Source organism: Populus trichocarpa, chromosome 2 (assembly GCF_000002775.5).
Source record: "Populus trichocarpa isolate Nisqually-1 chromosome 2, P.trichocarpa_v4.1, whole genome shotgun sequence".
Lineage (NCBI taxonomy): Eukaryota > Viridiplantae > Streptophyta > Magnoliopsida > Malpighiales > Salicaceae > Populus > Populus trichocarpa.
Window position 1 is genome coordinate 9,163,584 of NC_037286.2, and position 26,971 is coordinate 9,190,554.

Sequence of the window (26,971 nt, forward strand, 5' to 3'; positions counted from 1 at the left end):
CCAAAAAGATGTTTTATGATATTTTTTTTATGCGAATTGTATCAATTTTTATTTTTGACGTGTATGATTTTTTAAAACTTATCTAATCAAGTCTATTTGTACACTCCAGCGGAATCAAGTCATTATTCAACCAAGGTAACTCAAGTTATTTTCATGCTTAATTATACAAAATCAACTCTAATTGACTTATTTTATAGCTAATTTATAAAAAATTCAACAAACCCTAAACAATAATTTAATCACAGTTATACCAATCATGAATTAACTATAAAATCATAACATTAACAGCAATGTAGGATGTTTATCGTACCTTTTGGACTGGGAAGTGGTTTTGGCTAAGGAGTGGTGGCAGTAACTGGGGGTGGCGGTTTCTAATGAGAAAAACATGCTTCAAGGCTTGGAGAAGAAGGAGATGCGATTTCTGGGTATATTTAATAGATATAAAAATACTAAAAAATGGTAAAAGAACCAAAAAGCCATTGTAAGAGAGTTCCGGTATAATTTATCTTTAAAGGTAATAAAGTCATTTAATTGTTTAAAAAAATCAAGAAGACTAAGATGCCCCTAATGTAAGTTAAGTTATTTTTTAATTAAATGGAAAATATGTAATTTTTTTGTGCAAAAAGATAAAAAGACTAATTTACCCCTATATAATCTAAAAAGAACAATGATAATATATATGATGAAAAGACCATATAGACTCTAATACTTAAATCAATGATTTTTTTTATTCAAGGATAATTTCATAATTACACTTTTACAGTATTCTTGATAAACAGTAATTTTGCTATGAGAATTAGGTTTTTGTTAATAATTTGTTATTGTCTACTTTATTTACTTTCAGTGTTAATCTAGACACATGTATGATAGTGATCCCTCCAAAAAATGTGTGAATTTCATAAGCTCACGATATGACCGGAGATGAATTTGAGTTGGACTACATGTCTCCCATTGTTATGAACAAAAAGCTCTCCGGTAAGCATAGGAAAGCCAAGTCCTATGGCAGCGATAGCTTTTGCTTGTCTTTCTCCAGCAACGGAAAGCTAGTCCTGGGAATATGAAAGCGATACCTTTTGGTTGCCCTTTGTCATGGATCTATTCATTTGGAACATAGACCCATCTCAAGCAGCCAGCAAAAGATGAGAGTTGAGACCATAGCTATCGACACAAGAACAAACCGAAGAATGGACCAAGCAGGCTACATATAACAACTAGCTTTCTCTCCCATTTGTGTCAGGGAAGAGCTGACGCCAAACATGCACTTCGGTGAGCATTTTGGCTTGGGAATGGGGAGATTCCGCCCTAAGAATTAACAATGGGCATTTTTTTCATTTATTATATTTTTCAAAGCGACAATTTGCAAATAATTCGCCATCAGGAGAAGATATATCGCTAATGAAATCTACCTCACATCAAATAAGGAACAAACTGCACTATAAAAACATCAAACTTCCTACTTCTGAAACACCATGAACTTAATATGCCCTTTTGCGAATGGAGAACTGTAAATATGCAAATAGTAAAAACAGCGGGATGATCTCAAAATATACACAGTTTAACCTTCTAATTCCCTCGAGATTGTTGTAGGCAATTCAGGGTAGCTAGTTCCTACTCAGTTGCAGAGTGACCACGACCTCCAAATTCATTTGTTCCAATGCTACAAGTCTACAACAGTACATCACAAAAAAAACAAGTAACATCCTAAACAACAACAAACAACAGACACCGGCAAAGCCATTCACCATGCTGAAGTGTAAGAGGGCAGCTACGAGCTCAACTGAACAACACCACTAATAATGGAGTAAAACTTGAAAAAAAAAAAAAAAAAAAACCCAATACCGAGACTTGTAGGAAAATTGTGATTAGAATAACTCCCTCAGTCTATACATGCCTATAGGTTTAGCAGTCTCCTATTCTTGGTCAGCCAAACAAGCACCTTCTGCCCATAGATATTGCTGATCATCATTTGACTGTTCCTTTCTATCAGAGCAATTAAACCTCTTTGGACTTCACCCTGCTCTTGCAAAAATGGGAAGAGGACAACAAGTGATCAAAACCCGCTTGATTTTGTGCTTAAAATATATATGCTTGATACAGTAAAAGAAAAAATAAAAGGTACTAAACCTATACTAGTCATGCATGAAGTAGGTAGTAGCAAAGTTTTGGCGAGCTTGGCAAAACTTCTCGAAATTTTTTCGAAAAGCACTGTGGCTCTTCATATTGATGGAATATATTTCATAAAACTATTACGTGATCTAACAACCATTAAAAGGCCTATTAACTACCAATCATTGTCAAAATGGAATTTCAACAAATGCAAGTCTAAAACCATCATCACCCCAGTACAGAGACTGATTTTGAGTTAAGTAGTCTACCACACGAAACAAAGAATAGTACACAATCTCTGAGAAAATCAAAGATGTAACAGACTCAATTCCTCACAGAAAAATATGTCTCTCATGTTGAGAATTGACTAGAATATATTCAGACCAATTCAAGCAGTTTGAGCCTGGGAAATCCAGATTGTCAATACACTCGCACTATAAAGTTCAATTAAACAACATGAATGGCATATAGAAACAATTTGATACTGATATTCTCAGTTAGATACGTTGAAGAATAAAGTGATGCTTACTATCTGCACATTACACCTGGTTTGCAGTTATCCAACAAGCAGGTGAGATATATCTTGGAGTGCAATGATCTAACCTGAGATACTGATAGTGCCTTCTGGATAACAAAGTTTCCGAAAGGATCCACAAGGAGCATGGAAGCACCTGGATTGCTTAGCAACTCCAAGATTATTTGTGTGGATTGATCCTCACTTGTTGTTAACAAGCACTTCTCCACAACATTACTTCCATACTTGTTACATGAAAGAGCCATGTAGCTCCCTTCAAACTGTGTGAGGAGATTTTCTGTGATTTGTGGCATCTTTAAATCCAGAATATGTTGCACTACATAGTTTCTAGAGAAAATTATGGAAAATTACAAGAACCATATTAAGTTAATATTACGCTTGAATGTGTAGTAAAGCATTGATGAGGTTTAGTAAAACAAACCCATAATGATCTTCAGCCAGGAGTAGTGCATTTGCTATGATCTCAGCTACCAGTCGATCTCTGTGTTCTCCCTCAGAGTATTCAACACATCGCTGCAGCACACAGCATCCACTCTTGTTGGTTGCAATCTCAAAGCACTTTTCTGCCACCTGTTTCAAAATATACTGCAAAAGAAAATCCACTATCAGATAATCATGAAGCCAAAATATGATTTGGTTTCAGGCAATATTTTAATTGCAGAATAACAGCAAGTCTAGCTTGTTGAAGATAACAAGTGCATCAAAAAAGAGGATTACAAGTGTTAGAGCAAAAAGTTCCAATATCCTGTAATTTTAAAGCAGATTTTGGTGATGAAATACCTATATTTCCCTATTTCACATTTTATGCAAGTCTAATTGTGCAACTACGTTGAGATAGAATGCCTTGTAAAAGAAGGTGATGGACAAAAACAAGAAAGTGAGGAAATTATGATAGAACGTTAGAGAGAAAGATAAGAGAAACATGAGGCAACAGACATAAAATAACCCATGGTAAATAGGTAACACTATGGATTCAAATGAAAAGATTTTAGAAAGCTGTGGATCCAACCACGGCAAGATCAAGTAAATTTCCATTATTGCAGCCTACAAACTACCATAAGTTTTTGCAAGCTTGTTGATGTTCCCAAGCTTTACACCTTAATTCAGGTGGTGGAGATGTAATGTTTATAGCTATATCCTCCCCCCAAACTGCACACCAATGATTAGGCACAGAAAAACGTTTCACATCCAGTCTAAAAAAGAGCTTGTAGAAAGGAAGAACCTTGCAAAGTCCCAAAGATTCAAATCCAAATCAAAGCATAACATGTGGAAGTCCTGATATTCTAAAGAATGAACTATGAAGAGAGCACGGAATAAACAAATAATTAAAGACAGGAGAAAATCAATACAAGCTATACGAAAATAAGGGTTTCATTTTACAAGTTTTTATGAAATTTCTGAAAATTTTGCTAAAATTTTTTCAATTGTTATAGCAGGTAAGGGTCAAAGTTGACCCAAGAAATCCTGTGCTGATATTTTCAAACCTCAGTCAGCTATATAATTAGCTAAAGCAGCCAATCACTTTACTTCAGAAATCTCTGATATGGTGTTTACAATAGCTCACATCAGATGTTCACGACAACTAAAACAAGAGAATTTCAACTTGCAAATTGATTTGAAATTCTATTGCAATTTTTTTAAAAAAACAGGCGCAAAATCAGAAGCAATCAGAACAGAAGCCATAAAGTTATCATAGATCCCAGCCAGATGAATAATGAGTGCAACCAGTATATATCAAGTGCAAGCAATGGCATAAACTTATACTAAACTTCTTCAAAAGAAACCCAACAAAAGCCAAAGCTATGGAAGCCTATGACAACCCACAGAGAAGTTGCCAGCTATCCTTTATTGAGAAAAGTGACTAGAGTTATAATAGTGTGGGAGAAAAAATTGCAGCCCTTTTCTTCCCCATAAAAGATAAAAGATTTTCACAATCTTAAACGAAAGATTCCACTGGAAACGGTTAAATATTCAGGATTTTAGGCTATAGCATAAATGCATATACAGAAAGGAGAATATTGCAGTAGTAATTGCACCTCTAAGAAGTTCAGGTAGATGGGGAAAACTAGAATTTGTTTATAACCCAACTAAGTATCCATTAAGTAAAACTTAAAAGATGGAAAAATTGAATTATTCAAAGATAGAAAAGGGTATAAAAAAGAACTTAATCGATAAACAAAATCACTTGACAGAGACAAAATGTGAAAACAAGTAAAATAATCACCACGTTGAAGGGAAGTGATGGAGCAAATTATCTAGAACACAAATAGCAGCAGGACAAGAAATAATAACCCACATTACACTCCATCAGAAATATGAAATAATAACCCAGATTACACTATGGAGATATAACACAGGATTGCAACAAACTATTTGTTTTTTGGGGATGGGGGGTTCAATGAATTGAAGATCACCTTATTGTCTTGAGGAGAAAAATGCTTCATAGAATGCTGGATCACATGATGACCATTGGAATCCTTTATCAATGCAACAGCACCTTGGTTTAGAGCTGATACAACTAAAGAAACTTGCAGAGGGTTTGTAATACAATTCAACAACTTCTGTACAGCCCGAGTTCTATTGCCAAAAAGAATAAATAAATCAATTCAGCAGTTAATATAGTAAGAAGAAACAAACTTAGCCGCTGTATGTCAGTTTCTTTAAGCAAAAACAAAAGACAGATACCACATTCTCAATTTGCACAGAAAATAGGAATGAATAAAATAACAGCCGAATGTATGTACATACCCATGCACATCAAGACAAATCCTCACGAGTTGAAAATCCGTTCGAGTTAGCATTCGCAAAACCCGAGTCCTCTGTTCCTCACTAATCACCTCTATAAGCTTTTGTACAACATAATTCCCAAATGGGTCCGCTATCAACCCCCCAACATAGTCTATCACTTCGTAAAACAACATATCAATTTGTTCTCTTGTTGCACTCTCAATAAGCCTTTGTAAGAACTTACATCCGTGTTGATCCTTAGCCAATGCCACGATCTTACCACTCAAATCCTCCCAGGACACGTAATCTTGTAACCAAGGTGGCCTCCTCCCATAATTCTGGCTTTTAGACACCAAAACATTATTCATCGACCCATAATGCGATTCTCTTTGCATTAATCCTCTCCGGTTGTTAAGGTTTGGATTTTGATACGCACCACCATAAACGAAAGTATTACTCCTCAAATCAGAATTAGAACCAGCCATCATTGGATTGTGAACAAAATCTTGAACCCTCGTAGCCCCGAAAGCATTTATATCATTGTTTTGGGTTGGCAAAAAACCAACCTGGCCGCTAGAGGCAAGATCATCCAAAATTTTAAAATCTACAACAGACCCATTAAAGATATTGTCATGAGAACCTGAATATAAAGTTTGATTATCATGAGATACATTGAGTCTTAAGAAGAGAGATTCAAGAGTTTCTAGGTAGGGGTTTTGAGTAGAAGTTTCAGGGCTCGCAAGGCTTTGATCGATTAAACGGGAAAAGGGAGTCTCAGGGGAAAACGGCGCCGTTCCAGCAAGAAATCTGCGGCGCTGCTGCTGCTGGTAAGGGTCCATAATTCAGGATGAAAAGAAAAAAGAAGTGAGAAAAAGGCAGATAAGGGTTGGGAGGGTTATGGGTTAAATGCAAGTTTTGAGAGGTTTGGGGGTTTAAAGGAGAGAAAATTGGTGATTTGATTGGAGAAGAAGATTGTTATGGAGAGATTTTACTGGTGTTAATAGAGTTCGTATGATAAGGGAAATATAGTTGACTGGAAGAGTTATAGATGGAGAGTGAGACTGCAAGTGTGAGAGAGGCAATTTTGCATGCTTTTTTTGGTAAGTATTCATGCAAGGAAGGAAAGAAACCTTCAAGTGTTTGTGTCCTCTTTTCTTTTCTTTTCTCTTCCCTTGCCTTTTTCTTTTGTTTACGCGGCGTATGTGTTTCTTCTGCTTCTTGTGGGTGTCCAAATAGGTTAACAAAGCAGCAATTTTTTCTTACTCGTTCTTTTGCCCTCGCATGTGTATTCTGTGCCTTTATTAATATTATTTTTTTTTTCTTTTTTTAAGGTTGTTTCTGGCCTCCTGTTTATCTGGGACCCATCGTTGAGGGTATGGGAGCTCAGGATTGTAAGACTTCGACGTCCAATTTGGGCAATTAGTATTCAAAATGAAAAAGAAAAGCGAATTAACACGGCAACAACAAATTTTAAAGAAATGAAATATTTTATGTATGTCACCGTTTAAAGAGGTGATATTTAATTAAATATGATGTTTGTAAATTGGGATATCAATTATAATTTTATTATAATTTTATTGTGATTCGAAACATGATAAAATTATAATTAATAGTGTAATTTATGATCGCTACATTAATTAAATTACTGGTTGACACTAAAAAACAGAAATAAACTACCATGTGAACAATAAGTTCTTAAAATTTTAACTATAATCTATTTTTGAGTCTACAAGTTAGAAAAAAATATACATTTTAACTCATAAAATATATTTTGAAGAAATATTTTATAAAATCATAGTTTTTGTGTGAACCGATCAACATGTTTATGCAATTTTCTTGATCGGTTCACACAACTATCTCGATTGACCAACCAGTTGAGTTGGAGAATAGGTAGTGAGGTTTTTGCCCCATCTAAATCTAACAAAAAAAAAATATGAGACTTAATATTTACTTTGTTAATATGACATTTAATTTAGTTAATGATTTTAGAGAGTTAAAAAAATTATATTTTTAACAAGATTTGGATAGTGTTTTTCCTATATAAAAACTATATCTAAAATTTTGTCTCACTTAAAAAAACCTGTAAAAAACCATAATAACCAAACTCAACAAAATCTCATATTTCATAATCATAAGTAGCCCACGAATGCAAATAAAAAAACATATATACATGAAAAATGAATTTCAATTACTTAAATAATACAACATTCAAGCAATTGATGAAATCCCAAAATATATAAATATAACTCATCTATTTATCTACGTCTACGACATCTACTAGATGATCCGAGCTCATTAATAGCATAACTCGATCCGGCTTTTTATACTTGCCTGAATGGCTTCATCCTCTGCCATGACATCATCAAGAGTTAATCTATTTTCAAAGGTTTCAAGTCTAGTGCGACAAACATTTAACCATTGGGATTCATAGATGTAACTTTCATTTTCTTCGTCAATATTACAAAGCATGAATACGGTCCCTTAACCCTCCTGTAGCATAAAGTCAACTTAATATTTATAAAATATTAATTTTAAATTAAAAGATCAATATATAAAAACCAATGTTTAACATAGATTGATTATAATATATTAGATTACTTATGATATTTTAAAATTGCTGGATATGTTCGGGAACATGCTCGAGATCCGGAGTAATGACTTGATGTGTAATATTCATGTGCCAAATCAAACACTTCTCATTTGTAATCACAAGATGCATATCTATAAATATCTCATTCATTCATGCATCCCATTATGATATATAAACTTTAATGCAACTTAACTAATTATAATAATCATTTTTACCCCAATTAGTTATAGCATACAAAGCTTCACTCATATCGATATCGTTTGGAATGTGTTGTTCGTTGCTGAACTGACACGTTACCTGATATGGAAAATGTTGCTCGACAATATCAACAAGATCACTGATGTCTATGTATCCATCCTAATAGTGCAAATAGCTAGATAAACCGTTAATCTTTCATTACCTTTAAAATAGAAATTTCTTAGATACTAAACAAATACAATTCGGTGAAGTCAAGTTTTTTTATTTAAAAAATGACTCAAAAAATACTTGGATAGCATACTGCCTATCTAGCTTGCTCCAATAAAATGCCAACTCATGCTACCCGTTGTTATAATCCAATTTTTTACCCTTATTTTTTTATCTAAATATTCTCAAAATATAAAAAGTAAAAAAAATATATATTCTTGATATATTTATATCATTTTCAGCATCATTTCAAAAAAATTTAAAATTTAAAAATATATTTTCAACGTATTTAGCAATTAACACATATATTTTAAAATTATTGATTAATTCTTGATATTAAATTGGCATTGAAGTTGTATTTTTTTAAAATATCAAAATACAAAAAAAAAAGTTAAAAATAAAAATATATAGAAAAGAAGACCAAAAGTGCAAGGAAAAAAAATTAAGAAATAAAGTGAATTTGATTTTTGGTCACCAAGCAATTAGGAAAGAAGAGAGAAAAAATTTTGCCTATAAAATGGTGAAAGAATCTCACCAGAGAGGGAGAGGGAAAAAACCACAAATAATCACCAAAACACTCCCTCTCCCATAAAAAGAAAAAACAACAACAACAATAAAGATTCTCATGGAAAAAAACAAAAAAGTTTACCTTTTCTACAAACTCGCACTCTCCAACACAAAAATTAAAAAATAACTTGGCAGCTTCCACGAGAGTTCTTCGCAACGGAAATGGATGATTGGGATCACGCAAGCAACTTTAAAGCCTAGTTGTAAGTTGCAACTAACTACAACAATTTCCATTGCATTTCCCACATTAATCCTCACATGTTTCTAGTAATTTTGACTTATTATCAACATCGAGAATCAAAATTGTTAGTAGTGTATTTTTTTCTTTGATTCCTATATGCCTGAAAAGTTCGTGTGTGCTAAACCAAACCCATTATTAGAAAGCATCACAAAATGGTGACTGAAGTCATTAACAAAAAAACTAAGTAGTATGGCAAAAGAATTGTTCATCTATACTGATATCACTGTATATTGTAATAGTTCTTTGAGTTCTCTTCCTTCTACTTGGTATGGTTGGGGTGGGTTATTAGAGGGTTTGGATTCTTTTAGAGCATGAGATGTGGCTCTCGGCTCATGGGTTGGTGTTGGGTGCTCTGTGTTTATTGCTCGGTTCTATCAGTCTTTGCTGTTGGATGGGCTTTGTGTTGATCGGTTGATTAGTTCTGTTGGTGGCTCTAGCATGACTAGTGAGGACTGGTTTGGATGGAGCTAGGGTGGGGGCTGCTTTTTCCCAGGTTTGAGAGAACACCATCATTGTGCATTTAATACACAGCCTACTTTCACCTACGTTGGCCCTCTGTTCAACACAGGGCACTTTTCAATCTGCATTGCCAGTTTATTGATCTCTCTTGCTTAGTTTCTGCTCATGTCTTGATGTAACCAGGTTCTGTTTTTTTTTTTTCTATTCGGTTTCTTTCTTGGTTTGGCATTAGTGGCTTTTGTGCTTCTGTCGTCATTTCATTATGCCCTGTGTGGGCTTTTTTTTGGTATTTTTTGCTCAGCCTGTGTCCTTGATTTCTTTCATACTTTCACATCAGTTGGGGTATATATAACAAAAAAAATTCTTAGTGGTTTTCCCTGCATTCTTTCTCGCTGTTTGGGCTCCTGTTGCTGCCCTCTCAGTTTTGTTTTCTTGGTGTGTGCTCTTTGGCTTCTTTTTTTTATCATTATCTTTTGACCATGCCTTTTCTTATGCATCCTTTTTTTTGACAGGTTTTCTGACGCCCTGCAAAGCTTCTCATCCTTTCATTTGCTGCGTCTATCTTGGTTTTGCAGGTGGGTTATCGTTCTCTATTGTTTTTTATGGGTTGCCTTTTCTTGGTGGCTTTGTATTGCTTGCTTGGCTATGTTTGTGGTCTGTGATTCTTTTTTTATTTGGTCATCAGATGCTTCATCTTCTTCTGTTTTTTCTTGCTTATGTTCTGTTCTTTGCCTGTCTTTTTTTTTGCTTTTTTTTGGGGTGGGAACACTTGCCTTGTCCACTAACTGTTTGATTATAAGTTTGATTATCTCTTTACACCTCTTGCTTCGTGTCAGCTTTTCTGTGTTTCTTTCCTTTTTTCCCCTGCTATGTGTGAAGGACAAGCAATCCATGGAATTCGTTGGATTGGTTGTGATTGTTTTTGTGCAAGAGGTTTGATCTTTAATCTTGGTTTAGGGTCGTCATTAAATTAAGATTAGGCATGACCAGTGTGGTTACTGTGCTACCTTTGATTTCTATGTTTTTTGTCCTTCCATTGTTTGGGATGAGAGGCTTTCAACCAGCCATCTTATTTTGAATGTTGGAGAGTGCACCACTGAGTTAAATGTGTCATTGTCATGCTTATGTGAATTGTCAGTGCTTCGCATCCATTAATTTGTTTTTTGTTCATTATTTACACTGAGATTTTGGTTCAACCATTTCTGTCTCATAAGCTGGATTTGTGTGCATTTATTTAGGCTCGCTTGATGTTATCTACATATATATCTTCTTGAAATCTCGGTTGTTTGGTTGTCATGTCATTTTTTTAAAAGATGGTCATAATGCTAGCCTACGTTTAAAAATGTAATATGGCCAATGAAGATTGCCTTGCTCATAATAAGGGTTTCTTAATGTTATGGCTTGCTTTTAGACTTAGATGCAACAAGCATGTGTTATGAAATATAGATTAGAGACAAGCTGTGAGACTGGAGTAATGAATTGTACATATTTTTTTTTTGTTTTTCCTTCACACACAGACTTTTTCAAAGCTTATACTTGGTCTAGAGTGTTTTTCAAACATCACCATTCCAGCACCTCCTTTTCTGCCAATCTCCCCTGATTCGTTTTTTTTATATGTGTGTTTGGGTGTTTGACCTCTGTCTTATTCCATAAAATGGTAGCACAAAATAGTTTAGCAGAGTTGGTAAACTGCAGGGAAGAAAAGCCTGCTCTTTTTTTAGTTGGGATTAAGAGAAGACTCGCTGGATATGTGTGTGCAGAATTATTGTGTCCTAGATTCTATATTTTGGGCAGCAATCAAAGTTGTCAAGTTATATTTGTGATTTTGAAAATTTAGTGAATTGAGTCATTTTATAATCTTTTTAATCTATTTAGGTTTGGGTTGAGAGATTAATGATCCTTTTTTTGTTAAGATTTTCATTGATGAAGGGATTGATCAATAGAATTGGATGATCAAGAGCCATGAACCCTTATGAATTAATTTGAGAAGCTACTTTTGAGTAAAGAAATGTGGTTCTGAAATTATAATGTACAGTGTGGATAAGAGCATCATTGTGAATTTTACGGGATTCTTCTACCAGTCTCATGGCTATGTAGGCATGCTTTTGATGGATATAACTGACAAAAGTGGTCAGCTAGGGAGGAGGGGTTGAGGTATGTGTTTTATACTGAAGATTGAGGTTATAAAAGAATTATGGTGATTGAGAATTAACATGTTTTTTTATTGCTGTCAATGCATGTTAACTTTAATGGTGCTGGGAAATCAACTTTGTTTTAAGATTAAGCTTCAGAGCATGATTATTTCATTAGTTGACTCTGGTAATCTAAATGAGTTAAACGTTTGCATTGAAATGAAATGAAGTGTGGCTAAATCTTTGCCTACTTGCACGATACCCTTGCTATGAAAAGATCAAGACAACAGTCATAAGGGGCAATATAGAGGATTGTTATTGGTTAGAATTTTCTTGGTTGCACATTTAGGCTTTGGATAACTTTCATGAAGTTGCCATTCATTTGGACTAGATAATGCAGCCTTTACAAGGATTATCATGCTTAATTCTTTGATGTATGAGACTATGACAGATCAAAAGGTGATATTAGATGGAGATGACATCACATTAGATTTTGGCAAGTGGAGAAATTCAAGGAATGGCTAGAAATGAGAATCAGATTGTGAGAGTTAGGGACTATACCATAATCAAGAGAAACTGTCCACCTTTACATGGTAATATATTCAAGTTTTCCAAATGTTGGAATTTTTTTATGCAACCAGGTGTCTTATATGCAAGAACATGTGTACGTTCTAAAAGTTAAACTTATCTAGTCCCAGTATTCTACCAATGCTATCCTTTCTATCATATCCTGCTTAACTATCCTACCCATCCTCTATTGTCTAATAAGTGGCTGGTCTCTTTCACTCTATACAATAGAAGGGATGCATGCACTTTCCACCAAGTCATATAAGAAGGGAAACCGATAAGAGGCACTAAATTGATACCAATATGTAGTTTTTTCGCAAACAATATCATGTTGTGGTTCTCCATAAAAAATTAAGTTTCTTTCAGTAATATTTTAATGATTTTTTAAAAAATACATCTCCATAATTTGGCATGCCTTTCCAAAATATAAAGCTCCACAAGGATCTGTTTCTCCTTATGTTGAAAAAGTGCAGCTATCAAGTTCATCATCAAACCATGAGCATAGATATTTCCAATGTATTATTAAAAATGACAAATATCAACTGAAACCAAGAATTAAACCAAGTGCTGAAAAGAAATGCAATGTCCGATTTCCTACCTCTAAGGTTATCACGCAAGGATAAAAAATGAAACTGGCAATTAAATTATTATGTGTTAAGTTTTTCTGTTGGAGCAGGTGGTTCACTACCTTAGCATTTACCAAAAAAAAATATGTTGGCTCAACATATTGTTCTTTTCCTGTTAAGTGTCACCACTTTGTATATTATTGTATTCCTGTTTTCAAAGCACATATGATTGTTAAACAAACGTCATGGAAAGAGGGTGCGTGCGCGCACGCAAGGATAAAAAATTAAATTGGGAATTAAGTTATTATGTTTTTATCTTTTAAGTTTGAGCTTGAGGAAGCTTTTGTTTGTTGGTTTTTTTTTATAAGGGGTGTATATATGTATAGATATATACATGTTTTGGTTGCAATAGAAAAGAAAGAATGTGTGTATTGTGGTAGGACCATGCCTCTTTTTATTTTGTACATTTTTAATGTGGTGGGAAACTAACTGTAAGGCTAACTGATTGTCCATATTTTTTATTGTCCAAGTTATTTTCGTTGTCATTTTTTATCATTGAGGAGCATCCTTTCTATTGCTCATAGAACCATATATTATAGGAGCAATGTTCCTTTTTAGCATGTTATTAGGTTCAATCATAAAGAGACATGATGGGAACAGATAGTTGTTGTGGGATTGCCATCCTGAGTGAGTTTAATGGGATGATATGACTATTGCTAACAGTCAAACTTTTAAAGAATTGTTATGAGAATTGAAGGAGAAAGGGTGTTTGATAAATAATGTTGTTCGAGAATTGCTCAGGCCAAAAATACTTAAAATAGCGTTGCCTTTCATCTTGATTTATCAATGGATGCAGTTGCCTTTCATCTTGATTTATCAATGGATGCAGGCTACTGCATATTTAAGCTAAGACAAAACTTATGAGGTTTTTGTCGTTTTTGTCGATGTTTGGGGAGTTCATAACCTGCACTTTGTATTTTTGTTATGATCATTGCGTCTAACATTTTCTCATTTTTAATTTTTTTGTCAATGGTGTTTTCTATCAATAACATCAAGAAATACATCTTCCATGCATCCCTCCGTGCTCAGGTGTGTCGCGTCTGGGTGCCGAAACTAAACGATGAAACAAGCAGTTTCAATTGCTTGTTTGTTGTCAGGTCAGATAATTCTTTATCATGATTTTTGTCACGTAACATTTATAAGGAAATAATTTTCAATTGCTTGTTTGTTGTCAGGTCAGATAATTTTCAATTGCTTTTTTGTTGTCCACCTCTTTTCTTTTCTTGTAATTTTCCTTGCAATCTAACATTTGATTTGCTTTTTTTCTAAGGAAATCCTTATTTTTCCTTTTCTCACTTTCGTTTATTTTCTTTATTTCTAAGGAAATCCTAACCTCATTGGCACTGCTGTCCCTATGGTATTTTAATCTAGAGATTTCTGAGCTTCTCCCATATAAGCATCAATGCACTGTCTACTCTTCACTCTGATCCTTTACATTGTTTTTTGCCATTTATTCTTTGCCTTGTAACACACCTTAACCTTTTATTTCTCAGCTTTGGCCAAATGCTCCCGCCTTTCGCAAACGCTATTAGATCAATTGAAGAATAAATTAATGAAAATAGAAAGATAATCAAGGAAGTTCTTTGCATGGATCCATATTATCACAAGGTACATTAAAAAACAATGTCATTGGTTTTTTTATTTTATGCTATTGATCCTTTCTTTCTACTTTTGTTTCTTTTTGCATTGCGTAGCATGACCGTCTCATATGCTTTTTAAATGTGCAGAATGACCGATTCACTTACAGAGCTTCAATAGCTGACTTGACCTTTATAGAGGGTGGTGGTACGATAGTTGTCCCCATAGCACAAAATCATTATCTGGCGAAGGAAAAGATCCGAGATGTACTGAGCATCCTGCAGTGACACCAACACCAACACCAACACCAACACCAACACCAACACCATGGTAACAAAAAAATAGAAAGTTAAAAATAGAAGCAACAAAAGTAACCATGATCAATTTGCGAAAACCAAGTCAAACGGACTCTTGGGCATGCTAATTTTTAAAGTATCATGCCAAACTCTTTTTTTTTTCCTTATAAAAAAAGATTTAATTTTTTTTTTTATGAACATAGAAAAGATGCTACAACTTAGGACGACTCCAAAATAAAAATACCCGGTGTCATTGAGCCGTCATGCTAAAGTAATTAAAGTAATTGTATTAATAGTAACGTTTTTTATTTGAAAATATATTAAAATAATATTATTATTTTTTTTAAAATTTATTTTTGATATATATACATCAAAACAATTCAAAAACATTAAAAATATAATTTTAAACAAATAATATTTTAACCACAATTCTAAAAAAAAAAGCAATCAATCAACCAAACCCATTTCCACAGGTACACACGGCCTCTTTAAGCACAGTGTAAAATTGTAATGTTGCGTTTGGGGAAAACTGAATACTGCACCGACTACCTTATTTATTAGTCGTTGAGGAAGAAGCTGCTTGTGTACAATACTTTAAACAAATTAATGAAACTCCCTTTGGCTGTCCAAAACGTGCCCTCAAAGAAAGGAAGATGACATTCGTCCAAAGAGAAGGTAGAAAGGACAGAAACCACCGGCTGCATATGGCATTTTCTGGTCCAAAACAATATTTTTTTGAAATTTCACCATGATGATGTTCTTATGGAACCCCATCTGTTCTTCCACAACTGCATTAATATCAGAATATGCAACCCAGCTAAAAACACAGCAATTCTCCCTCATTATAAGTTGATTTTCTCATGTTAGGTGTGTTCAAGTTAAGAATTTTCTTAAACAGATTTGAGTTTGTATGACTGCAAATCATAAGAAGCAAGGTCAAAAGAAAAGACAATAATGATGGGCAATAAAGTTGCAGAAATGAAGTACGGTCCATATGTACAGGTCAAAAAAGGATCAACTCATTCTGTTGTATTTATTAGTTCCTTCCAGGAACCGACAGTGCTAGGTTGACTATCGTACAAGATAAACTGTCACGTCAAAAAAATAAACTAACAAGCTCATCCTAGAATTTCGTAGGGGTAAACAAGGCACGCTTATCAACGTATCTTCTTGCTAAAACTGTGGTCCTTCAACCACCAAAACAGAGAAAAGAATGTTCTTACGTGGTTGATGATAGGAACATGACCATCCGGCTTCTTTGAGCGAAATTGTTGAGGGGACCTGCTACATTGATTGTTTGACATTGTACACTTGCTTTATGTATGCACCAAGGTTAGTGATTCCAAACATAAATGTGAATTTTACTTGTTGAAAGAATCTCAATGTGTCATATAATATATATCGCATGGCAGCCTCTGAATGACTGTCATTATTCTAATGGTCTGAGGTTTCTGCAAACTGCACCAACTCAATTTCCATTGCAAGTAATCCTCTCCGATAGTTCTAAGCTGAGCCCATTAGAAGGACTTGTACCGCAACGAGAAACAAGATAAATGATAAATGATACATATGCAACCGTGCCACTTCCGATCAGAAAGCCAAAGAGCAAGCCCTTAACTTCAGATATAAAGAAATCAATCAAAAGATACCCATTGATCAGGATAACCAGGACAGCAATAGTCCACGCCAGTCTCTACAATATAAATGAGCAGAACATTAGATACAGAAAAAACGATGCAAAAGTTTATATCAATTGGGAATCATCTTTTATATAGAAGATGATTGATCTCATTTATACTCATTTTCAGACACAATAAAAATTTGCTGAAAGCACATAGGTGCTAGTAAATAATTGAAAGGTCGTTTGCAGCTTGAGAAGATTATAAGAAGTCTTAAACTACATGAAATGATAGATTTGTCATGGCCGGCAATCTAAATGCTAGAACTACATAGCAGATAGAGGAGAAAATATGAAAAATTGGTTTCTTAATTTATGAAGTTAATGCATAGTCTCTAGACTAACAGAACTTCTTGCTGATTTGTTTTTCTATTTACATAGAGGGACTTTGCATTTTGTGCAACTGGAAGCCCTTGGCAATATATTCCGCAAATCAAACTGCAGATGCAATACTATAACTGTTAAAATGGTATTGAAAAACCAATTTATAGGAACCAAGACCTCTGTAGCCTGATGTTCTGACATGAAGAACAACAGGTATTGAACATGGAACTTTTCTGGTTCTATTTCAACCGTGACAGCTACCAATGTATCACACATGACAGCACAGACAACACAAAACTTACTAGAAATGTGAGTCAACAGTTTACCTCAAGAACAGGCCCGATTTTAAATACCCCCATGACCTGCTCCTTGGCTACCAAGGTCAGAAGAGGGATAAGTGCGAAAGGAATCTGCATCGACTGGAGCACATTAAGCCACTCATTCAGAATATCCAAAGAAGCTTCAGATGTGTTGAAAATGATGGCAACAATAATAGTTGGGATAATAGCAAAACTCCGTGTTATCAATGCCCTCGTCCATTTCTTTAAACGCAGGTTGAGAAAACCTCCCATGATAAATTGCCCAGCATAGGTGCCAGTTATTGTACTACTTTGTCCAGCAGCCAACAAGCCAATACCCCAGATATAAAGAATTGGAAAGAGTCCTCCACCGTACTTCTCCTCAAGATACTGCCCTGCATTAACTAGTCCTATACTACTGGCTTGTGGAGTACCATAAAACCCCTTAGCAAACACGGTTGTAACGAACAAATTTATCATAAAAGAGACAAAAAGAGCTACTGAGGACTCAATTGAATAGTAAGTCAGTGCCTCTTGCACCCGGGCTTTCTTCTGAGGATCGATCTTTCTAGACTGTACCAAAGCAGAATGTAAGAACACATTGTGCGGCATTATGACACAACCCACCACACCCACAGCTTGTCGAATTGTCTTTGAACCAAGTCTTGGAATTAAAATACCTACAAGAAGGATCATAATCAATCAGAAGAATGGGTGCAGCCAGTGAAGATATTCACAGAAACAAAATCCAAACACTGAACAGCAGAGTTTTCACTTCCTCTACCAAATAAAATTCTTACCCTTTAAAAGTTCTTTTCCACTTGGCTTGGCATCACCACACATCCAGGCAAATGATAAAGCCATTGTCGCAATCAGAACCGCAAAAACACCTTCTAACTTCCTTACTCCATAATTCTCTAGAAATAAAAACATGAAACTGTCCACACAGAAAAGAGAACAAAAAACCCCAGTTAATAAAACAAATCATCAAACAAGTGCAAATATTAACTACTATCTTCCAGAACTAAAAAAAACGAGCATCAGAGAATTATCCAAAAAGATAAGAATGACAATTAACGAGCAATGTTGACTTGATGACCAACTTCACAACGAAGACAATATAACTCGATCCGAAATTATCAGTTTATTTCAAACCAAATTCTATAAAACCTGTCAAAATCATAAAAAAAAAAAAATGGAAAAGAAAACAATAGGATTTGGATTCAAGAGTAAATCCAGCAAAAACCAAAAATTATAAACCACAAACAATTCAACACAGCACATACCAATCCGATGCCGTAATTAGAACTCCGGCCCAAAGAGGCAAGAACCCATTACTCAAAATCTGAATAGCAATAGCACTCCCAATAACCTCCTGTATATCAGCACCAATAAGTGCCACCTCCGCCATAAACCACAAAATATACCTAGCCCAATTCGAATACTCATCTCTACACAACTCCGCCAAGTGCCGCCCCGTCGCGACCCCAACACGAGCTGACAACATCTGGATCAACAACCCCATGACTGTTGCCCACAGTAAGAGCCATAACAACGAGTACCCAGCAATCGCCCCTGCCTGAAGATCCCCTTCTAAATTCCCTGGATCTAAAAACGCTATGCTCATTAAGAACCCAGGTCCTGTGAATAGCCAGAGTTTTCTCCATGAGAATGGTGGGACATAATCAACGGCGTCTATTGAGTGTGGTCCTTCCACGTCAACGATCACGATTTTCTCTCGCGCTTCGAATGCTACTTCATCGGAATAATTCTCGCTTTGTAACGATTGAGATTGTGATGAGGATGATAACGGCAACAGACGGTTTGATTCCTCATCTTTTTCGTCGTCTTTAGAATCCTCTCCTCCAGATGGCGAACTCATTTTTTGAAATTCCGTTTTAAATTAGAATATTCCGTTGTGGAGTGGAGTGGAGAGGTGCAGACAGGGGTGACCTTAATCTCCGATATGGTGAAGTCCGATGTGAATTTGTTAGGATGGTGGAATTATGATTTTATGTGCTACTGTCTTCTTCTATTTTAATGATGGTTATTGTAGAGTAGGTTTCATGTAATAGATGATCATTGCAGTAGGATATTATATAGCCAATCATGTATTGACGCGCGATAAATTGGTTGGCTTTTTTTACGGAACTTTGAAGAAACAAGAAATTATAACTTTGAAATTGCTTCGAGAGCATAAATCTGTTCTCTATGTTTTTTTTTGGCTGAATTTTAGTTAAAATAGCTAGTTTTTTTAAAAAAATAATCACATAAAGAGTTGTATTATGTTTTTAATAAATTATTATATATGTACTAAAAGAAATGGTGTTTTCCTAAAAAGAAAAGAGGTAAAATTATAAAATAATAATAATAATACACTGTATATCACGTGGATGAATGGGATATGATAGAAATTGCAGCAGAAAGGCCCACGAGAAAATGTGAACAGAAAGAAGGACGATGAGCACCATTCTTTTTCCTCATGGAAGAAGGAATTCATGCCATCCAGCACAACGAGCGATGCGAGACAAGGCATATGCTGACTTCTCATTGTCTTCAAAAAAGCAACGATGAACATCTCATGGCTGTAGCCTGGTAGGCCGTGGCATCTCAGCTCATGGCCATTGACTTGAGCTAATGAAGGTAACATGCGTGGAAGCAGATGATGTTTGAGGTACTTTTTGTAGATTTCTTGCTTTTATTGCCGCATGGTAGCCAATTCCCTGTCGTTTAATTCTGATTTAAAAAACAAAGAAGGAGTCATAAATATCCATGAATCGAAGGAACGATCCTTACGCAGTCTATAACACAACGTTCAATAACCACGACGAAATAAACAGCTTCAGTTTTTGATGGTCATGGTACAAGTGAAGAAGTACTAAACAGAGAATAATCGGAAGAAGAGACTAACTATGGATCCGGATGGTACACAGATTTGATTCCCACATTATCATCTAAAATAAAAATAAAATCGTATGGATGGCACAATGTGAATGATTAGTACTAAGACCACAATTAGCCTTAAAATAACAGGTTTGTGTCCAAGCACATGAACTATCCTGGGTGCTGTCGCTTGGATGCAGAGCCAAGCTATTTTTTATATAAAAAATAATATATAGGTATTTAAATGAGATTAAAAAAAGATATGAAAAATTAGTCATGAAAAAATATGTAACAACGCTAATTAGAGTTAAGTCAATACGAGATATTCCATCAAATTCAAGATCCAGATTATATAACTAGAATAACTCAATAAAAAAAAAAGAATTATAAAGCCTTTTAAAAAAAGTGTATTAACTTTTTTAACATTTGACCTAAGTCATTAAATCCGAAGCACTCGATTTAGAAAATTTTATGAAGTTGAAAAATTAAATATTAAAAGATGAAATTGAAAAAAAAAATTCAATCATACAAAATAATTTTAAAAAACAGCAATTCAAATAATGAAGATCAAAATTATTATTACTACTATTATTAATAAGTAATATCATCACTGTTATTATTATCTCTATTGTTATTAAAACTATTGTCGTTTTTATTATTGTTATTACTAACACTAATATTGCTATTATTATTTAGTAGTAGAAGTCGTATTATTATTATTTTCACAACTATTACCACTATCATCATCACTATTATTATTATGGTTACTATTACTATTGTCATTATTATGTTATTATCACTACTGTTATTATTAATATTTTTATTATCATTCTTCTTCTTTTTCTTCTTCTTTATATTATTATTATTATTATAACCATAATTTTTGTTATTATTATCATTATCATTATCATTACATTTATTATCATCATCATTACTACTATTATTATTATAACAAACTATTATTACTACTACTATTACCACTATTATCACCACCACTACCTATATCATTTTTATTATTATTACCATTACTATAACAATTATCACTATCATTACTATTATTATCAAAATTATTTTCATTATCACCACTATCACCATCATGATAAACTATTATTATTATTATTACTATTACCATTATTATCATTATCAATAGTATTACTATTAGTGTTGTTGTTGTTGTTGTCACAATTATTATCATTGAAAAAACAAAAATCATAAACTTGATTTAAATAATAAAATTGAAAGCCATAAAAAATTTGACAAGAGGGCAAAGGGAAAAAAAATAAGAAATTAAAAGTAGAAAGACTGAATTGAGAAAAAAATATACAAATTAAAAACCAAGGGTTAAATTAAAAATAAATAAAGCTTTATCAGAAATGAAAAATAACAAAAATACAAATATTAAAACTAAAAAGATCGAATCTGAAATACCAATAACAATGAGGACTATGGTATATTAATTTGTCGAAGTAGAAGAGAGAAATGAGAGGGAAAGAAAAGAACCAATCATATTTGAACGACACGAGCCAATTCTAATGGAAAAGACTATTATTTTTTTTACTCTTGGAGTTTTTTTATTATTTTATTATTTATTAAAATGTTGAATAGAAAAAAAATACTCTCAAACAAATTAATAATAACTAATATATCATGTAAAAATATGAAAATATCCCTAATTAAAAGACAATCATTTTTTTTTAAAACTAAGATCATAAACATCACTCCATTATTTTAATGATTTAATGAATAGTAAAGAGTGTCAATCTCCACAGTAAAATCAACTTCCCCTTTGGAATGTTTTTTATTAGCCACGCCAAATCTAGGTATACGCTAAGGATGCCAAAAGAGTCTTCTGATGCACTTGCGTGACATTGCATATCTCCACCAAGACCCAACCAGAAGGCGACAAAGACAAGAGAAGGCCTAATTTCATTGACAAAAAAACATCACATAATGTTTGATCGTACTGCAAATCACAATCCTACAATTTCTTGTCCGCATTGCTTGCTATACACGTCCAGACTGGGTAAGAAACAGGCTTAGAGACAGGAGACATGATGTACGATAAAATTACTCGTGCGATCGAGGACTAAAAGCAAAGGCAGCCATTTTGTTTTATCATCCTCCTTTCTCCATGATGCATGTGCATGTATTATTGCTGGTTCCCATCATTAATAAAGCATTTTATCTTTAATAACATGGGCCATGCATGCCCGGATCTACGATTTAACGGGCAATTTATTTTCCATTCACAAAGCAACACATGTGGCTAGACCGCTGTCTTCGTGTCAAATAGGAGTCCTGGCAGAATGTATATAGCTGGTATTGTTTTTTTAAAGTTTTTTTTATTTGAAAATATATTAAAATAAATATTTTTTAATTTTCACATTAACATATAAAAAACCATTAAAAAATATTAATTTAATATTTTTTTCAGATAACGCAAAGTTATCATACTCTTAAATACAATACCCTGAATACTTACTGAGAAAAAAGTTTGAGCATGCTTAGGCGTGGCCGACATATGGCTTTCAATGGCTGGGCCTTTGCCATGGTGAAACCAGGCCTCTCGGTCATATCCACCGATTTATCATCAATTCTCTGCCACTCAAAACACTGAATCAGCGAGCCCAATGCCAACCCCACCATTCTTAAGGCCAAGCCTTCTCCAGGACAGCTCCTCCTGCCATACCCAAAAGGCATCAGCCTAAAACCATCTCTAGCCCCCTCCAGGCCATTAAATCTATCAGGCCTGAATTTCCTTGGGTCCAACCAGATTTTAGGATCATTGTGTATGGCCCACATGTTCACAAATAGCATAGTGCCATGTGGAATGCGGAAACCTCCAACCAGACATTCCTCTGATGATTCATGAGGTACTAGCAGTGGAGCTGGTGGGTACATCCTTAGTGTTTCATTTATGATGCTTCGGAGGTAAGGAAGTTGGGCAAGATCGGCTTCATCAATTAGACGATCAGGTCCGATATACTCGTCGATTTCTTTTTGAGCCTTCAGGAGGACTTCCGAATGGTTGAGCAGGAGTGAAAGTGCCCATTCCATTATACTAGATGAAGTGTCTGTTCCTGCAAATAGGAGCACCTACACTCGGAAACAAGATGTTGTGATGATCAGTAGTAGTTAGAGAGTCGACAAAAGCGACGCAAACCGAATTACCATCAAGTGATCTACCAAATCCATAATGGCTGTGAAATTATTATGACCTGTGTATTGCGGTTACTTGAATATTTTAGTAATACAACACTACAAGTCCAGCAGATTTCATCCACCATGGTTAAAAAAGTTGCACAGCGTTGTCGCTTTATTATGTTTCTCGATCACATTCCACTGTCATCTTAATTTCAATGATTCCCATTACAAAATGACTAATAAAAGGAGATAATTTTTTCATCAGATCGCAGTCATTTTAAGTTTGACGATTCCCAATATAGAGTACGGGCGGATTTTGAATTATTGTCTAATTACCCTGTTGATGAGAATGTTATGTAAATCGAGCAAATGATCACAGATCTTACCAGCATAAGCCCTTTGATAATATCATCCGTGTAATACTCAGGTTCGGTTTCTTGCAATGAAAGCAGAACCTGAATCATAGTCCTTTTCCTTTCACCACAACAATCACTCTCCAAAAGTACTCTCCTTTGTTCTTCGATCAAGCACTGCATGAAACTGTCCCTCTTCACTCGGCACTCTATCAATCTCTTCTCCATCTTCTTTGATTTAATCCATGGTACGTAGTCTCCGATTATGGTTTGGCCAATTAGCGTATACATCTCAGCATGAATCGCACGAAACCTTTGTGCTTGTTCCACATCAGAAACATCGTCTCCATAATACCTCTTTCCAGCTATCATCCGCATGATGATGTTCAGAGTCAGTTCGAGGAATGCTTTCTTCATATCCACCACCTGGTTCTGATTACGAAAGAGCCAGCCGATCATCCATTTTACCTCCTCTAGGTGTGTGGCAGAGTGCATCTGGAGGCGATATGCAGATAAGACTTCAATAGACACGATCTTTCTAAGGTTTCGCCAGTGGTCACCGTAGGATGCCCAAAACAGGTTTGTACAGTTGTAACCAAGGTGTTTTCCAATGAGTAGACGAGGGCGGTTAGCAAAGACAACGTCGTTTTTGGTAAAGCATTCTTCAGCTATTGAGGGGGATGAGACAACAAGGACTCGACGGGATCCGAGTCGTAGCAAGACAACGAGCTGGCCATATCGATTGGATATATTGGACAGGGTCCTGTAAATTGGCTTCTTAAACAGGTAGAGATGGCCAATGATCGGGAGTGAAAGGAATGGACTAGGCGGGAGGTTTTGGATCTTGTCTAGGAGGTGTCTTGTGATCATATACAAGGCTAAAAAAACAGGAAAATAGAGAAATAGTGTCGCCATGATCAATTTGCCAATGGCGAATCTCCTCGTCGTTCGAAGGAGTATTACGTTAAACCCTGTGCCTTGATGAAGCTATCTGTGGATTATAAAAGAAACGCAGTTGAAGCTTGTTAAAGTATATACCTTTGATCAAGTCTGCCAAAGAAACAATCATGCTAGCTCGACCTTTGTCTAGATTTGAATTTGAGTTGAAATGTCGACATACAAAGGCCACCTACACTAAGAGACGACCATAAATTACCGAAAGCAGTACTTTCAGAAGTGGAAAAAAAGGCCATGGATTAATCTCTAAATTTTGAAACACGGCCGTGAATATCAAGCAGACAATGGTCATAGGACCAAATAAATTGAGTAGCCATCAATTCATATCGGCCTAGCTTTTTTGCTCTGCATATGTTCTGAATGAGGAATCAGCAACAAAACCGAAAAGAAAATAGCAAGAAGATTGTCGTGGCTCAAAAAAGACCAGTAATAAAGAACATGTATAGCACAAATGTCACATCATCTTTTATTCTCAGCTAGATAAGAAACAGCATCTCTTCGATAGTTTCCAAGTCATCACAGTCTAATAGCAATAATTGCACTAAAGTGGGCATCGAACAAAAGTGAAATTATTATTTTCCCAATGGTAATTACAACTTTTCACAAATTTCATTGGTAATTTTAAAATTGCATGGCTTAGTCTTTTTATATTTTTTAAATATTCTTACGTAATTATTTTTAAAATCAAAAAGTTATTTAAATTGAAATTGAGTTTTTTTTTTTATATTTCACTTTTCACTGTTTTCAGGACACAATAAAATGATTTCTTTGTCTTTAATATCAAGATTTTCTTACATTTTCTCCCGTGGCTTGTTCATATTTTTATTTTGGTTTTTTTGTGTGATTATTATATGATTTTAGAGGAAAATTTGGTGTTTATAAATACAAAAAAATAAAAAATAAAAAGTTGTTGACACATGCATTAAATGTGCTAGTAAATAAATCACTTCATCGTGTTTAAGCGACATTTTACATTGACTTATAGCGACAAAAATTAACCTTCTATAAAGTTTTTTTATTCGTCATAGCAAGACCTACCTCTCTAGAGGTATGTAAGTGTAATTTTTAGGGGTGATTATTTTCGGTTCGGTTCAGTTTTTATCAAAAAAAGTAATCAAACCGAAATTATTATTTTTTTGAAAAAAAACCAAAACCGAACCGAAACCGGGTCAAACCGACCGGTTTCGGTTCTGTTCGGTTTTTTTTAGGCCAAAAACCGGTTCAAACCGGTTTGGCTCGGTTTTTTCCGGTTCTGGCTCGGTTTTTTTCGGTTTGGCTCGGTTTTTTTCCGGTTTTTTGTCGGTTTCGGTTCGGTTTTTTTGGTTTTTTGTTTATAAAACCGAACCGGCTGGTTTTTTCAAAAATTTAATCGGTTTAATCGGTTTTTTTTTCGGTTCGGTTTTTTCGGTTATTTTTTTTCCGGTTTTCTCGGTTTAATCGGTTTTCCGGTTTTTTTACTCACCCCTAGTAATTTTCTTTGGTTTGGAACTAGATATCTCTCTCTCATCTTCTTCTTCATTCCCGCGTTTGACCTTTCAAATTTTTATAACCCTTCAATTTATTTATTTTTCTGATTTGGTTTTTATTTTTCAATCAATATTTTTTTTATTTGAATTATTTTAAATATTAAAATTTATTTTCAATTTCATTCCCCATTAATTTTTTAATCTGTCACATTTAGTTTTTATTTTTTAAATTAATATTTTTTTTTATTTTAGATCATTTTAAAATTGATTTTTGATTAAATTACTTTATGCATCCTATAATTTGATTATTTTTTTACTTTGGAACGAAGTTCTCAAATATTACACTTTGCAACATGAAATTTAAAGACAAATAACACTTTATATCCTTAGTAATTGGTGCTAGAAAAAAAATCAATAAAACATATGTATTTATTTATAAATCTATTATTATATTTGAGATAATGTCTAAACAACCCTTTCTTTTCAAAACATAACGGCGAATAAACAAACAAATTAGAAACAAAATTAGAAAACCCTATCTATTACGATTTGTTTGAGTTCATTTTTTTTTAGATCATGTAAGTTTTTTAATTTTATCATTCAATATTTTTCTATAGAATTTTCACTAATTCTGAAAATAACATAAATTATCTCAATTATTTTTATTTGTCATTCTTTTTTAAATTTATATTTTTTAAAAAATAAATTTTGGTTTTGAATTAAATTAATTAAATTGATTTCTTAAATATAAACATGTCATGCTACTCCATGATGTTTTTGTTTTCTTAAATATAGCTTTTTGGGGTCATTTTTTTTAATTGATTGGTTTTTATTATTATTATTAGGCTTCAATATTTTGTTTATTATAATTTAATTTCCTATTTTGTTTAGATTTAGGTTTCATGGGATTATCACATTTCTAATATAAAAAAAAACAACAAGGAAAATAAAAAAAGATTTTGAAATAATAACATTCAGACTTAATTTATGCTTGTAAAGGAAAACAGATAGCTGGCAAGCTGGTTGCTTGAAAATAAA

The 26,971-nt window shown here is 34.1% G+C and overlaps 3 protein-coding genes across 3 annotated transcripts; all 3 read right to left on the reverse strand.

Annotated features, from left to right (window-relative positions):
* Window positions 1-1,414: 1,414 nt before the first annotated feature.
* Window positions 1,415-6,561, reverse strand: LOC7472675 (pumilio homolog 12). The gene is made up of 5 exons (XM_024595129.2): window positions 5,390-6,561; window positions 5,056-5,218; window positions 3,063-3,226; window positions 2,710-2,968; window positions 1,415-2,014 (listed from the first exon to the last, which is right to left on the reverse strand). Exons 1-5 carry the CDS (start codon window positions 6,205-6,207, stop codon window positions 1,892-1,894), a joined length of 1,527 nt encoding a protein of 508 aa, XP_024450897.2. The 5' UTR covers window positions 6,208-6,561; the 3' UTR covers window positions 1,415-1,891.
* A 9,265-nt stretch (window positions 6,562-15,826) lies between these two features.
* Window positions 15,827-19,289, reverse strand: LOC7472676 (metal transporter Nramp2). The gene is made up of 4 exons (XM_002302388.4): window positions 18,417-19,289; window positions 17,931-18,067; window positions 17,158-17,810; window positions 15,827-16,522 (listed from the first exon to the last, which is right to left on the reverse strand). Exons 1-4 carry the CDS (start codon window positions 19,010-19,012, stop codon window positions 16,298-16,300), a joined length of 1,611 nt encoding a protein of 536 aa, XP_002302424.2. The 5' UTR covers window positions 19,013-19,289; the 3' UTR covers window positions 15,827-16,297.
* A 3,117-nt stretch (window positions 19,290-22,406) lies between these two features.
* On the reverse strand, window positions 22,407-24,872 carry LOC7472677 (cytochrome P450 81Q32). Its single transcript, XM_002302389.4, has 2 exons — window positions 23,544-24,872; window positions 22,407-23,109 (listed from the first exon to the last, which is right to left on the reverse strand). Exons 1-2 carry the CDS (start codon window positions 24,423-24,425, stop codon window positions 22,492-22,494), a joined length of 1,500 nt encoding a protein of 499 aa, XP_002302425.4. The 5' UTR covers window positions 24,426-24,872; the 3' UTR covers window positions 22,407-22,491.
* Window positions 24,873-26,971: the final 2,099 nt, after the last annotated feature.

What these genes read in the sequence shown, in the direction of transcription:
- LOC7472675 (XM_024595129.2), bottom strand. Translation starts at nt 6,207, where the DNA reads ATGGACCCTTACCAGCAGCAGCAGCGCCGCAGATTTCTTGCTGGAACG. An exon ending in ATTTGTCTTGATGTGCATGG is followed by an intron (nt 5,219 to 5,389) that starts GTATGTACATAC and finishes TTTTGGCAATAG; the next exon opens with AACTCGGGCTGTACAGAAGT. An exon ending in TTTCTCCTCAAGACAATAAG is followed by an intron (nt 3,227 to 5,055) that starts GTGATCTTCAAT and finishes TTTCTTTTGCAG; the next exon opens with TATATTTTGAAACAGGTGGC.
- LOC7472677 (XM_002302389.4), bottom strand. Translation starts at nt 24,425, where the DNA reads ATGGCGACACTATTTCTCTATTTTCCTGTTTTTTTAGCCTTGTATATG. An exon ending in TTATCAAAGGGCTTATGCTG is followed by an intron (nt 23,110 to 23,543) that starts GTAAGATCTGTG and finishes TTCCGAGTGTAG; the next exon opens with GTGCTCCTATTTGCAGGAAC.
- LOC7472676 (XM_002302388.4), bottom strand. Translation starts at nt 19,012, where the DNA reads ATGAGTTCGCCATCTGGAGGAGAGGATTCTAAAGACGACGAAAAAGAT. An exon ending in TGGAAAAGAACTTTTAAAGG is followed by an intron (nt 17,811 to 17,930) that starts GTAAGAATTTTA and finishes TCCTTCTTGTAG; the next exon opens with GTATTTTAATTCCAAGACTT. An exon ending in AAATCGGGCCTGTTCTTGAG is followed by an intron (nt 16,523 to 17,157) that starts GTAAACTGTTGA and finishes TTTATATTGTAG; the next exon opens with AGACTGGCGTGGACTATTGC.